Here is a 13,499-nt window from a genome sequence, read left to right as displayed (position 1 = left end):
ATTATTCATATATAAGCCCAATGTTGGATTTATGATCCAACAATAGGGTGAGTTTCTTAACAAGCCAATTAATTTTTCTTCTCTATATTGATTACATGGGTAACTCTTGCACACCTCTATTATTGTTAATTTTTTTCATTATAATGACGATCCTCATCATCCACCTAAAAACTGACATTTAGTAAGGGGAAGTGCTAATCAAGATTTTATGATAAACTTCCATCTAGAATCATTTGCCATCTATGACTAAATTTATGTACATTTTGCTTGCCACAAATTACCTTCTTCTTTTCTCTCTGATTAGTAGTATGATGATTAAATAGACCATTATATTGTATAGCACGTGAGAACTAAGAAGCAAATTAAATGGGCCATTATCAATTATTCGACGTGAATAAACTTAAAGCCGAACAAGAGAATTTTCAATTTTCTTTTTAAATGAGAGCACACGTGTCCTAAAGATTTCAAGAATATGTCAATGGGTTAACATTATATAAGCCAAGCCTTTCGCTTTTGCATAAGGAGGAGAGGGAGCGAAATAGAGACGAAGGGAATTGGAGGTAGAAACTACAACATAGATTCTATTGCTCTTATTATTCTCAATCTCCAAATGTCTATGTAATATTTAATACTAGGATTAAGGATAATACCTTGTTCAGTAAAATAAATTACTTTTCATTCAATTAGTTCTCTAAATGTGTTCTTTAATATCTATTGTTCTGTTCACATTTTTTGTTGAATATGATTAAATCCTTTTTACTATTCTGTCATATATTATTGATTGTTAAGATTATTTATTTGACTAAAACTATACTTGGGTCTATTAAATTTATATGGATCTGGCTATAGGCTATGTTGGAACTGCTCCACAGTGGAGCACTGCTGATGATCATACGATCATAAAGATAAATATTATATTTGCACTTACTATTATGATTATTTTTTATTTTACATCTTTCATTGAATTGTTTAAGCACAATATTAAGAAAACTTTGACCCTTTGTTATTTAATATTATTTAGATGGGATGCTTAGATATTATATTGTTAAAGATTATTTTAATTGAACTTAATTGTTATATTCATGAGTAGACATAATTTATTTTGAGTTGTCACTCTAAAATTGAGAATTGATTAAGAATTAGATAATTGTTAAGTTGAACTGTTATGGATTTTGAAACCTTTGTAACTTAAATCTCTTGAGTTCTTGTGTCAATTTACTCTTTTTAATTTTAATTACATCTTTAGTTTAAATCTCTTTAAACAAAATATTTTCTTTCCAATTCGATTAGAGTTATAATTAACTTAAATTAGATTAAAATTAGCAATTCTTGTGAATTCGACCTTGTTATTCCTAGTCTATACTCCAATAGACCCGTGCACTTACAAGTATAATAAAATTTGCACAACATAACAGTTCATCAACTATCTATTCTGATATCAGTCTTGAAGATGGAAATAAAACAACTGCAACTAAATTTGACAAAAATCTCAATGAATCAAGTCATACTTAGTAGTTAAACACAAAGTCCTCGGATGAAAAATAAACCCAAAAAATGCCACCCAACAAATTATTACATTGTGATGGTTACACAATTATATAGAGGTCTAGAGTCTCAACTTAATAAAGAGGGAATGAAAGATAACAACTTCCCATTTCTGCAAAATCCGATTTGAATAATCATGAGGAACAAATTAATAAAGTGCTAAAAATATGTACAATTAGGAGTGGTTGTTAGAAAATAACTTGTGTTGAAAATAATCACCTAAATTGTAGGAACATTCATGTTGTATCATCAAGAATCAATAATTAAATATGCAAAAGCATACCTAAATCCATAATGACCAATTGCTTACTATAGCCATGCAGTTTTGCCTTTCAGATCAACATGTTTTCTTAGGGAGTTCTTTCACTTTCTCTTTGCACTCTCTCTGATAATGGGATGTTAAAAAAGAATAGAACATAACATGTGATCTAGGGACCATAACCGTTATATATATAACTTTCATATTATCTTTTGGTAATTTTATTTTAGCTTATCATAAAAATAAAAATTTTCCTTATGTCTCTACACATCAAAGGACCACACGCTGTTACATATATTAAAGTCTAAATTACTAGAAAAACATTAACAATCACTTGTAATTAGGCTTAACCTTATGTGATAGTTTGCAACACATAATTATTTACATATAAGCCCAACATTAGATTAAAGATTCAACAATGTCCTATTTGTGCTATATGTGTAATTATTTACATATAAGTCTAACATTGGATCAAACCTAATTTTTCATTATCTTTCCAGGAAATTTCAAAAAAAAAATCTTAATCTAATCAGGAAAAGAATCCAATGAAAATAATAAGTATCATGGGTGTATTACTATGAGTCAGCTTCTGGAATCTAATAATTAATGAGGATATATATATGATTTAGCTACCTACATAATACTTGAGACACTAGCTCTAGTTTGGGTCTATTAAGCAAAATCTTCTGCTTCTAACAAAAATGATTATGTGCAACTATTACTTAAACTTCTCCCAATTGTTGTAAGATAGTTGATAATTAGTCTTCATTAAATATTGTTATTGCCTTAGCTATAGCAACTTGAAATTATCTTCCGAATTATGTTCATTGTAAAGTTATACATATAGGAAAATATCCACCGTCCACTCGTTTTTTTCTAACTTTTTTAAAAATACACAATTCTTTTTCTTTTTTTTTGCTGGAATCTACCCAAAGTTACATTTTGTTTCACTTTTCCACTTTCGTTTGAAATCCGTTAAGGAAGCTAACGGAAACTTTAAAAAATGACAATTTTACCCCCAAACGAAAATTTCAATTTCACTCTAAAAAATGCCAAAAATAATCAGATTTAATAATGAATATCATTATTGGTACGTTAATGAAGTACAAAAAAATCTTAACTACTAGAGATTACAACTCAATGAATAATAAAACTCTAATTATCTTAAATTCAATTGATAGTTTGTGAGATTGAGCTATTTTTAATACTACTGTTACAATTTAGCATTCTAATTACCGACATATTTAAAAAAAAACTTGTATTTGATGATTGTGGAATTAATTTCTTTATTGACCGATGAGAAAAATAATTAGATTTAATTTGATCATTTTTGGTAATTTTTAGTGTGAAATTGAAATTTTCATTTTGGGGGTTAAAATGATCATTTTTTTAGGTTTCCGTTAGCTTTCTCAACGGATTCCAAACGGAAGTGCAAAAGTAAAATAAAATATAATTTTAGGTGGATTCCAGCAAAAAAAAAAAAAGAATTGTGCATTTTTTAAAAAAGTTAGAAAAAACGGGTGAACAGTGGATATTTTCCCTATACATATTAAGTAATACAATACCCTGGGTGCAATTCCCACTCATCAGTAATCTTAGTTTTTTTATATGAATGAGAGCTTCAAAGCTCCTAGCCTCCATGAGTCTTAAGATCCTAGCAACCATGATAAAAAGGTCTGACCGAGTGATTGACCCAAAACTTAATTTTTAGGATTCTAGCCTAAATTTAAAGGGTCAAGAATCGAGTTAGGGTTCAAGGAATCAGGGTTCAATTACATTAAAGTCAGGGTTAGGACCTTACAAAAAAGCCCTAACCCAATCTTTGACCCTTAAATTAATTTTGTAAGATATAAAAATTAAAAGTTATTACAACACCCCCCCCCCCCCCCCCACATGTGGTCACAACTACAACTTAAGTATGTTTGTCTCTCTTTAATATTAGTTTAATTTTTTATTTATTTACTTGTTGAAAGTTTGGTTAATCTGTTAATTTGGTTAGCTAAATGGGACAATAATAATATAATATTATTAGTAAAGAGTGAAGATCCCGAGTCCAACCTTGACACAGTAAAGATTGGACTTTTTAAGTATTGGAGCCCTTTATTTTAGTCATAAGATCAGACTAAGCCTTGACATGTCCCGAGCCCAATCCGACCATGGCGAAACCCAGTCATGGCTGAAAGTAGAAGTGCTACCTTCCCGCAACTGTCGAAAAAGAAAATTCTCAGTGAATACGGGATTAGGCCGAAAACAGCAATGGACTATTTTAAATTAGAACTTCAAATTCGATGGGCTTATAGTATTATTGGGCCAAACTAAAATAAAGTAAAAAGCCCAAATGGGTACTTCAGCGAGCCTAAGTTGTCGTCAAAGTTTTATAAACTCAAGGCTCGAACATTTAATAATTAATACCATGTCTGTATCCCACTATCCCTCCCTATATCTCCTTTGCCACAATTGGAGCAGATTTTTAATCAACATTGTTAGGCTAATGAAATGGTGTAGAAATTATTTAGCTTACTTCTGCCCTTGTTACAATTGCAACTATCAAATTGCATAAGCTATGTTTCATATTTTTAAAGTGTACAAGACTTGTATCTTTCTCCTAGTAAATATTATTTTTTATATATACCTACAATTAATTATAAAATCAAATTCAAGATCAATTAACGAAGTGACAAAACATAATGATAAAAGAAACAAGTTGATTTATAAAAAAAGAATAACAAGCTAGCAGGTGAAAGTATTTATATTATGATAAGCGGCGGTATCATATAACTCTATTTATTATCTTATTAATTTATAATTTAAATATTATTTAAAGTATCTACTTCGTGTCCAACCAATAAAATAAAAAAATAAATAAACTGGTATCAGTGATCAAAAAAATAAATAAACACACTGATGAGCATTTGATGACAAAAGCAGGCCTATGTCCGTACACTCTCATTGGTGGCACCATTATAACATAATACAAAAAAGAATTCAGTGCACTCTTGAGACTCCGAGGGAGAGAAAAAGAAAGCCATTTTGGTATATATTTGTTTTCTCTTTTTTAGGCGCACGTTAACTATCCTTCACCCACTTCTGCTGTGTTTTTTGTTGTGTGTCTTTCACTCTTTCTGTTCTCTCGCCCTTTTTGTTTTCTCTGGTTTTTCAGAAAATATTTAAGAGAGAAAATAAAGGTAAGCCCAAGATTCTTGAAATATTAACGTTTACTCTTTTTTTTATTACTTTTTCTTTCATGAGAGGTTTAGTTTTTGGCCTCTGGGTTATTTCATTGTAAAGTTTCCATTGTTTTCTTTTTGGGAGAATTTTGTTTTTTTTTTTTTTTTGTTCATTTTGTCTTTTGTTAAAAAGGTAAAGCTCATCCTTATTGTTAAGCTCCACTGTTGCATTAATTATAGAATTTTTGCTTTAAATATTTCCGTTTTTGTTTTTCCCGGCAAGAAACGGACGTGTCCTCCTTTTGGTGTGATAAGATAATAAGTCATTTGTCGAGTGAAAGACAAAGAAAATGCATTTCTCGAGACTCATGATTCATGTTGTTTACTTTGTGAGAAAATGAAATTGTCGTTTTTCTCTAGATTCCTGAGCTTTGTGAATGCTAGGAGGAAAATGAAAAGTCAATGACCATATGTTAAATGAATTGAAAGGATTAAAGGGTTTTTAGACATTCTTAGCAAATGAAATTGGGATTTTTGTTATTTCTATTCAATAGCTTTGCTAAAGATTGTTCTTCTTTCTATCATTGAATAGATGTTGTTTACTCATGGGATCTGATTTACATCTCTTGAGTTTCTGCTAAATTCTAGAACTTTTTCTTATTGCAAAGTGTTGTAGCTATAAGGTAGGTTAGGATGATGGCAGAAGAGTGATACTAAGCAACCAAATGGAGGAAAATGATGGGTTCTCTAATTTTCCATAATACCCAGATGAAAGCTTGCAATATGGATATTAGTAAGACACTCTAGCAAACCTTTTAGTTCATCATGTCAAGGCAACCTCACCTTCCACCCCGTTGCCCATTTCAGAAGAAACACGTGTCTGGCCCAATCCATGATCCAATCTCTCCACCCCAACGTGCTGAATCGTATGTTCGTCACCATAAATCTTCCTCCCAAAGTTCCATCCTCGAGGATCAACCAGCATGGCTGGATAATTTGTTAAGCGATCCTGGTGCAAATTCTGTGGGGATTTTGCACCGCAGGTCAGCAAGTGATTCAGTCACCTTGTTGGATGGTATTGTGGGCTCCTTTTTGGATTTGAATCCCCAAAACGATGACAAGAATTTAGACGGGCATGAAGCATGTAGTGGATTGGAGTCATCTTGCTTATACGGACCTAATTCCCCAAGGAAAAGAAGTAATTTAACCTTTGCAGGGAATGCCATAGTTTCAGCTATATCAGAATCTGCACTTGAGAACCACCTGTTGCAGTATGTGGATGAGAGTCTTTGCATCTCTGGGGTTATTCCCTCTGATTTGAATGGGGACATTCATACTTTGACTGGTGAGCACAATGCTGAAACAAAGATGACAAAAAGGTTTGAATCTGAACTTCCCTGTTTACTTTGTTTTATTGTAATAAGAACTCTGATGAATGAAGTGTTGTTTGTTGATAGTTACACACAATTTGTTGATAGTTACACACAAACGAATAATTAAAGCCAGCAAAACAAAATAATGCTATTCATACAACAGTGTTGACAAATTTTAAGCCTCATTTCTTCTGCATATTGTTCTGTTATGTAATTCCGAATATGTTTGTGTGGCCTGTTTTACTAGGTTCAGTACAAATAGTAATTTCCCTCGTGAGTTGCTTGTAAATTGTTTTTGGCTAAGTTGATACTGTTAAATTCCTCAATTTGCCTCAGGAATTACGTACATGGATCAATGAACAAATTTGCTTCTGCTTACTTTGTATTTGAATATCTAGTACTGTAGCATTGGTTCTCTGGCCTGAAATATTTGAAGACCTTGTGTGCATGGGCTCATGATCTAATTTCAAAGGGCATGAAGAATTCCATTATATCATTATCCATATTATGTCCAAGAGTTATGATGTTAAACAGATTAGTGTTCCTTGTGTGTGGCATACAAATACTAGTCCATACATTCTTATTTTTAAACCTTGAGCCAGATACACTGACAGTTAGATGACAGGCTTTGATTATTGTTTTACAGGCAATTTGGGCAACGGTCAAGGGTTCGTAAACTCCAGTATATTGCTGAACTGGAAAGAACTGTTGAATATTTTCAGGTAATCTATCAACAGATATGGATTGGATTGCTTACTTTATTGAATATGCTGAGATCTATCTTTACTTGGGTAGTGAGCTGATAGCTTACTGATAATTTGTGGAAGGCTATTTTAACTCAAAACTTTTGACTTAAATTTTTCCACAACTATTTAGTCGTTGATTTCATTAAAACCAATGGTAGGGAGTGTGGGTGAGTTGGCAAATTTATCTGCTCTTTTTGACTTTGAATATTTAGCACTATCTTTCATGAGATAAATATATGAGAATTTGTGTCAAATTTTGAAGTTAAAATTAATAATTTAATATATTATCTGTGTTATTGGTAGTATTTGAAATTCAAGTAACTCTACCCAAAATGTAGATGGTGTTAATTTCCCTCAGAGCAGCAATTATGCGGAAGGCAATTGACTTGTTATGTGCTTTTGGAATTGAAATATTAATTTCTGTAGACGCAGTATGTTGCACATGGCCTCTTTGCTTCATTGCCCTGCCGTTGCACTTACATTCCAGAATTCAATGTTTTAAATGATTGAGCCGATACCCTTAGCTGGCATCCTCTGAAAAAAATATCATACATATGCTTATGATGTCATCGGATGGAATTTGTCAACCGATTGACCAATGGATACCATCTGAGTCCTTATAATTGGTTTTGTTTTAGTTGTAATTTATGGATGCCATTCAAATAATAATTAATAGTAATAACAATAAAGTTAAAAACGAGTTATGCTGACTATTTCTTTCTTCGGCAAGATTTTTCTTGATTGATGTAAGCAAATTTTTAGCGGGCTTGATCTCTTTCTCCAGACTTTACAAGCAGATCTGGGAGCCAGAGTTGCTTTACTGCTTCAGCAACATGTTTCTTTGTCCATGGAAAACAGCAAACTGAAGCAGAAGATAGCAAGAGTACAGAAGGAAAAACTGATCATGGAGGGTGAGTTTGTATTTATTTTGTTGTAAGGTCCTGCAGTTGATATAATGTGTCTAATCCCATTAGTGAGAGAAAACCCAATCAATTATTACTTCTAGAAACCTTTCAAATAATGATGGAGCATCCATTTGGTAACAAGAGAAAAATAAGAACCAAAAGTTCCCAAGTTTAAAAGCATCTGAAGTACTAAAAACTTCCATTTGCCCAATACTTTTCTGAAATCTAGTTTTGAAATTATGTCATTAATTAGCATGTCATCATTAAGATATTAGTTGTGGTGGAATAGAGATTCTGCACCTCATTAACAGTTGCATGATTTCTTAGATAACCAAAGCGTGTGTGCTCTGCTTTTTTGGTCCTTTCTTAACATCTTTGTTTTTTCAGAAACTCTCTATTTCTTGTTTTCCTTTTCCATGTACAATTATGTCCATGCTGTTGTAACAGGTCAATATCAGTACCTGAAGAAGGAAGCTGAGCGATTGAAAGTCAGTTTGGCAATATCACCAAGAAGCAAGGTCAAAACATATTTTGGGACTAATTCTGCTGCTGAAGGATCCCAATCAGGGGTTAATTGGCAGATGTTAGACTTTGCAAAACTTAATCTCAATTAAACCATAATTTTGTCTTTTTATTTGCATTTTCAACAACATGCGACTTTCACTCCCTATGAATATGATGTACTTACGAAAACGACACCAACTAATGCAGCATTGTTGGTAAAAGAAATCTGTTGCTGCAACCTGGCCTTAAGTGTTCTAAGAACTAATATTACCTGTTAGTGAAAATGTAACATTGCTTCTGAAAATGTTTATCCTTAAGAGAATGGAAAGTGTTGAAAATACAGTTTTCAATTTTCAGTTTAGCTGAGCAGTTATCGCTTTGAAGTTGTGTCGAAAATGCATTAAGTGAGCTTGTTGCTTACTGATTTTCACAATCTTATTAAGGAAATTTCTGAAACTGCTTTAATTTGCAGTTTTGCACACGAGCAGCGTCGGCTTCTTTTTTAAATACTGTGCAGCACCGACGCCAAGCCTTCGAAGTAAATTCCCATAACAAACAAATTTCATACCCCTTTTCTCTCTTTTATCTGGTTTTTAACAGTTTTCTTTACAAAGTATGTCTAATGGTCCTTATTAAAACCAATGGAGAATGCCAACACTTCAGTATCAATTGAATAACTACATGAATAAAAGCGGATTCTGCACAATCAGTATACAATGACAAGCTCCATCTGATTCTGCCTGATGCACACACGCATAGACACAGCCAGTAAATCCCTAACCACGGATGGACGCCTGAGGGACAGAAGGTAAACCCAGTTCATCCTCAGCCTGTTGAGCATTAAAGTTAAGGAGAAAAGGAACGTGAGGTGAACAATGGTGAATATATCATTTTAAAATAAAACAGTATGATCATATAAAAGCCAGTCTTGACTTCGCTTGTAAGAATCTAAAGATCTCTATAATATGCTATTCTACTATTTAGGTGCATTCACAAACAGCCCATTTATAAACTGATTATTTTAAATGACGAGTGAATGAATGGCAAAAGCGAACTTTTACGGATCAAGGAAACAAACTATAAGCTAAGTAAATATCAAAAAGTGTCTTAAAAGAACATAATAAAATAATCTGTGCATGGCTGCAAAACTAAACAAACTTTACTACAGTGTAGATGCAGTACCCACATCAGTTTCCCTAATGCGAAAGAGAAAATGGGGAAAAAAAGGTTTCAGTCACTTCAACCACTGGAACACCCATCCATTTAATCAGCAAACATCTTTCCATCAAACCACATTAGCAAATGTCATTCATTAATTTGCAATTGACTAAAAGATAATATCATGTATAACACACATTACCTGTGGTCTGTCATGCTGTGCTGATGCATGACCACTAGGTGCTGTAGGCAAGTTGAGCTCTGCATCCAAATCAGGTTCCTTGTCGGGTTGAAGATAAGAGGGAACTCCGGCTTCATCTTCCATTCCCATGTCTGCTTCCAGAGCATCAAGTTCTGCATCAAAAAGTCAGTTAATGCACCGCACATGGTATATAAACAGATGGAAACAGTTTGCTTCAGATAAAATGTATATAGGGTCTGTTCCCATAAAGAGAAGACAACAGAAGAAACGTGTCAGTACTCTTGAATCATATCATTGTGACAACAAGATAGTTAAAATAGTGTATAAATTTTGCAACATGATATACACAATGTTGTTTTATCTGATTTGTTTCCTGAAAGAAAAACAGCATCTCAAAAACAAGACAAGATTGTTTACAAATTATGAGAATTAGGTACGCTGAATCAAGTATTTGAACTATTTATCTTTCCAAACAGCAACTAAGGGCCAAATAAATAAATAAATAAATAAATTTTTAAAAACAATCTAAAATTCTGAAAATGACATCCAGTGAATATTAAATAGCTTTCATATAATTTCAAAGCTTACCACCCATGAGTTCGTCCTCGTCAATGTCATCAGGAACATTATAACTTCTACCAAGCGTCTCTTGAATTTCATGGCTCACATCCATCAGGTCCATCATCTCATCTTGCAAGTTCTATATTTATTGCAGAAATTAACAGTTCAACACCATAAATTCTCTATAAAATACCCACTTCAAATGAGGGACAAGTAAAACTTCAAGAAGTTACATACATCTATGTCTTGAATCTTCACGGTTTTCATCATTCCCTTCAACTCCTTGTTGGCGCTTTTCAAAGCTGTCATCTGGAAGGATGAAATAACAGATAGATCATAATTAATATATGGCTTCCTACAGTGCCTCTTTGAGGCACCCTATCTCTAGGAACACATTGGACATGAATATATATGAAAATCTAGGACATAAATTAATAACATATTTTCACAAAGAAAGCCCCGCCCGTGACAAATGGTTCACCCCTACCTCTCATGAGATAGGCAGCAGGTCCCAATCAGGATACATATAAAGCTCTTCCCGGACCGCCCTGAACTGTGCCCCTTTGGGCGCTAACAAGACAAACAAACATTTCATAGTAAATATAGGAGGCCCTGACAAAGCATGCTTAACGTAACACCTAAGACTCTTTAACAGTTTCTGGGAATTAACATTAGTCGTTTAAATATGAAAGCTTATTTAACTTAAGCCTGTTTTATGAAAAGAACTGAAAACCGAACTGATAGACAACAGTAACCATGCCTTCTAAAAGAATTAAAAACACAAACAAAGGTAGTTTAGAACATAAAGTGAATTCAGCGATTCTAAGATCAGGCGAGAAATTAAATTTTCTATGTTAATTTGGCTAAGGATGACATTAAAATTTCTATTGCAAAACTCTATCTCAAGATGGAAGCTATCATGGATGTTAAATGTGTCCAATTTCAGTAGACATCATCTTCCAGTTGCATTAATTTAGATAATGGGCCTGACATAATCGAAATTTAGCAAATTCCAAGTTGAAGCCCCCCAATAGAAGACCAGAGTCTTTGAGATGTACCAATAATGGATTTGGGGGTCAGGGAAGTCCAACGCATAAATATATTCAAGAAATCTTTAGGGCCACAATAAAAGTTACAAGGAAAAAAAATTCAACACTCTGTAGGACTTACAGTTTGTTGTGCATCTTTAATACCCTCCGAAGCAAATGCAACTTGATCAAGGTTGAATGTCTGATTGTAAAGCATATCACGCTGACCTTCATACCTGTATACAAGACATTGGAAAATCATGGAAGGGAAAAAAACAACTTCCAAAATATTTTGTCTAGGATCTTGTTAGTGTCCGACTCTCAAATAAGATACTGCAATGATATAATCATATCATCCATGTGAATGATAAATTTTGGTGTACAAATTAAACAAACATTAGTCCTATGGATATTAACTTTATTCATGGGCATTCTTAATACCAAAAAAAAAGGGGTACTTATTGATTGAAAATCTCCAGTACATGCCACCAGCAAAATGGATACTCGTGCTGCTTTCCAAGGAGAGATACCACATCCCCTTGGAAAGGGACAATGATCCAATCAACATGCCACCATTCGTAAGGACATTAAGATCAGTATTGGCTACTAAATACTTAAGTAGCCAGCTGGGTAATCATTAAATATTGCATTGGAGGACACTTTAGGCCAGTGATAGTCACAAAACTAACCCTCGCGCTCTAACAATGCACTGTTGGAAGTTGTAAAACAAACATAACATACAAACTCATCGGATATCAGTTAGAAAGCCTTTCCACTACCAAATTATTTATTTAAAAAGGAATTAATGAATGTGAACGAATGTTTGTAATAAGAGCTATAAAAGAAGAAGCAGCTACATTCGCTTTTGCTTGAGAACCCTCATGGCTCGAGCTTTAATAGCCTCTTGAGCAGGACCAGGTCGCATTTTTTTAATTTGTTCTTTGTATCTGCTGAGTTCAGCATCTAGACTTCTAATCTTCTGATCCACATTTTCACCTCTTTTATTGATCTGCAAAGCCAACAGAAAATTTAAAAAAAAAATTAATTAGAATAAAAAAAAACACTAGTAATCAATACATGGAAAAGTTAAAAAAAAAATGAATGTGAAACAAATACTGATAACTGAAATTAAATGAAAATTTTCATACAGTAACGGCAAAAGTCTCTCGCATCGCTGCAAAATCCACTCTATTACAAGCGCAATTACATAATCAAGTACGCTAATTCAAACAACCAATCTTCAATTGGATAATTACGAATCGAAAAAACCCTAGCTGAAATAAACTATTAATTAAATATAATTATATAAAATAAACATATAAAAATTCATTAGTATTATTATTATTATTATTATTATACCCGATCGGAGGCATCTTGAACGGAGGGAGGAGGTTCTTTATCTTTCTTGGCGCCGAAGACTCTCTTCATCTTCTTCTTCTTCTTCTTCTTCTTCTTCGTCCAAAGATTTTCGAAGAAAATCGAAGATTTTAATTTTAAGTTTTTTGTATATTTTGATTTTCTGATTCTTCCTTAAGTAGGCAAAGCAGCCAAAAGCTCTACTTTAGCTTTTGTATTTTTTTTAACTTTTCTTTTTTATGTACTACGCGTTTGTTTACCTGGCTATCGGCCCCTGTTTTCGAGACGGTCAGATTCAAAATTCTGTCAGTCTGTTAACCAATTGGAAAGTGACACGTCAACAGAATAATGAAGGATTTTTAAGGGGAAATATGATTACCGCTTTAGAGAGGCAAAATTTGTTTGACTTTTAAAGAAAGCACCAGGAAATTTCATTCTAATTAAACAAAGAAAGTTTTGTCTATCCTTAGTAGGATGATATTGGTACCAGCAAATCTCTCTAAAATTACCGGTCTAAATCGTTCGCTGTTAGTAATTTTGTGGATTGTAGATAAATTTAATATTATAAATTAAAATCGCGTTAAGTTGTGGGTGAATTTGATATTAGTTAAATATGCGGCGTATATCCGTATAGAAATTCACCAATTTAAATTTTTAAATATTTTTAATTTAATTTAATTAAAAAATATTTAAAT

The 13,499-nt window shown here is 32.9% G+C and overlaps 2 protein-coding genes across 3 annotated transcripts; one reads left to right on the top strand and one right to left on the bottom strand.

Annotated features, from left to right (window-relative positions):
• The first annotated feature begins 4,771 nt into the window (after positions 1-4,771).
• Positions 4,772-8,800, top strand: LOC18052266 (basic leucine zipper 6). Of its 2 annotated transcripts, XM_006445722.2 has the most exons (5): positions 4,772-4,989; positions 5,640-6,350; positions 6,991-7,066; positions 7,875-8,001; positions 8,443-8,800. In XM_006445722.2, the coding sequence occupies exons 2-5, from the start codon at positions 5,797-5,799 to the stop codon at positions 8,607-8,609; spliced, it is 924 nt and encodes a 307-aa protein (XP_006445785.1). In that variant the 5' UTR covers positions 4,772-4,989; positions 5,640-5,796; the 3' UTR covers positions 8,610-8,800. The 2 variants fall into 2 exon arrangements, with proteins under 2 accessions (XP_006445785.1, XP_006445784.1); XM_006445721.2 differs by lacking the exon at positions 4,772-4,989 and having other exon boundaries at positions 5,065-6,350.
• A 238-nt stretch (positions 8,801-9,038) lies between these two features.
• On the bottom strand, positions 9,039-13,036 carry LOC18052265 (vacuolar protein sorting-associated protein 60.2). The gene is made up of 7 exons (XM_006445719.2): positions 12,808-13,036; positions 12,306-12,457; positions 11,591-11,684; positions 10,658-10,729; positions 10,448-10,559; positions 9,860-10,011; positions 9,039-9,329 (listed from the first exon to the last, which is right to left on the bottom strand). Exons 1-7 carry the CDS (start codon positions 12,874-12,876, stop codon positions 9,276-9,278), a joined length of 705 nt encoding a protein of 234 aa, XP_006445782.1. The 5' UTR covers positions 12,877-13,036; the 3' UTR covers positions 9,039-9,275.
• Positions 13,037-13,499: the final 463 nt, after the last annotated feature.

Source organism: Citrus clementina, unplaced genomic scaffold, assembly GCF_000493195.1.
Source record: "Citrus clementina cultivar Clemenules unplaced genomic scaffold, Citrus_clementina_v1.0 scaffold_2, whole genome shotgun sequence".
Lineage (NCBI taxonomy): Eukaryota > Viridiplantae > Streptophyta > Magnoliopsida > Sapindales > Rutaceae > Citrus > Citrus x clementina.
The sequence above is the reverse complement of the archived record's forward strand: the minus strand, read 5'-3'. Positions and strand labels throughout refer to the sequence as shown.

Excerpts from the sequence above, each read along its gene's own strand:
- LOC18052266 (XM_006445722.2), top strand. The coding sequence starts at position 5,797 with ATGTCAAGGCAACCTCACCTTCCACCCCGTTGCCCATTTCAGAAGAAA. Across the intron at positions 6,351-6,990 it reads GAAACAAAGATGACAAAAAG|GCAATTTGGGCAACGGTCAA; the intron begins GTTTGAATCTGA and ends ATTGTTTTACAG. Across the intron at positions 8,002-8,442 it reads GGAAAAACTGATCATGGAGG|GTCAATATCAGTACCTGAAG; the intron begins GTGAGTTTGTAT and ends CTGTTGTAACAG.
- LOC18052265 (XM_006445719.2), bottom strand. The coding sequence starts at position 12,876 with ATGAAGAGAGTCTTCGGCGCCAAGAAAGATAAAGAACCTCCTCCCTCC. Across the intron at positions 11,685-12,305 it reads GTTCTCAAGCAAAAGCGAAT|GTATGAAGGTCAGCGTGATA; the intron begins GTAGCTGCTTCT and ends TCTTGTATACAG. Across the intron at positions 10,730-11,590 it reads TTAAAGATGCACAACAAACT|ATGACAGCTTTGAAAAGCGC; the intron begins GTAAGTCCTACA and ends TCATCCTTCCAG.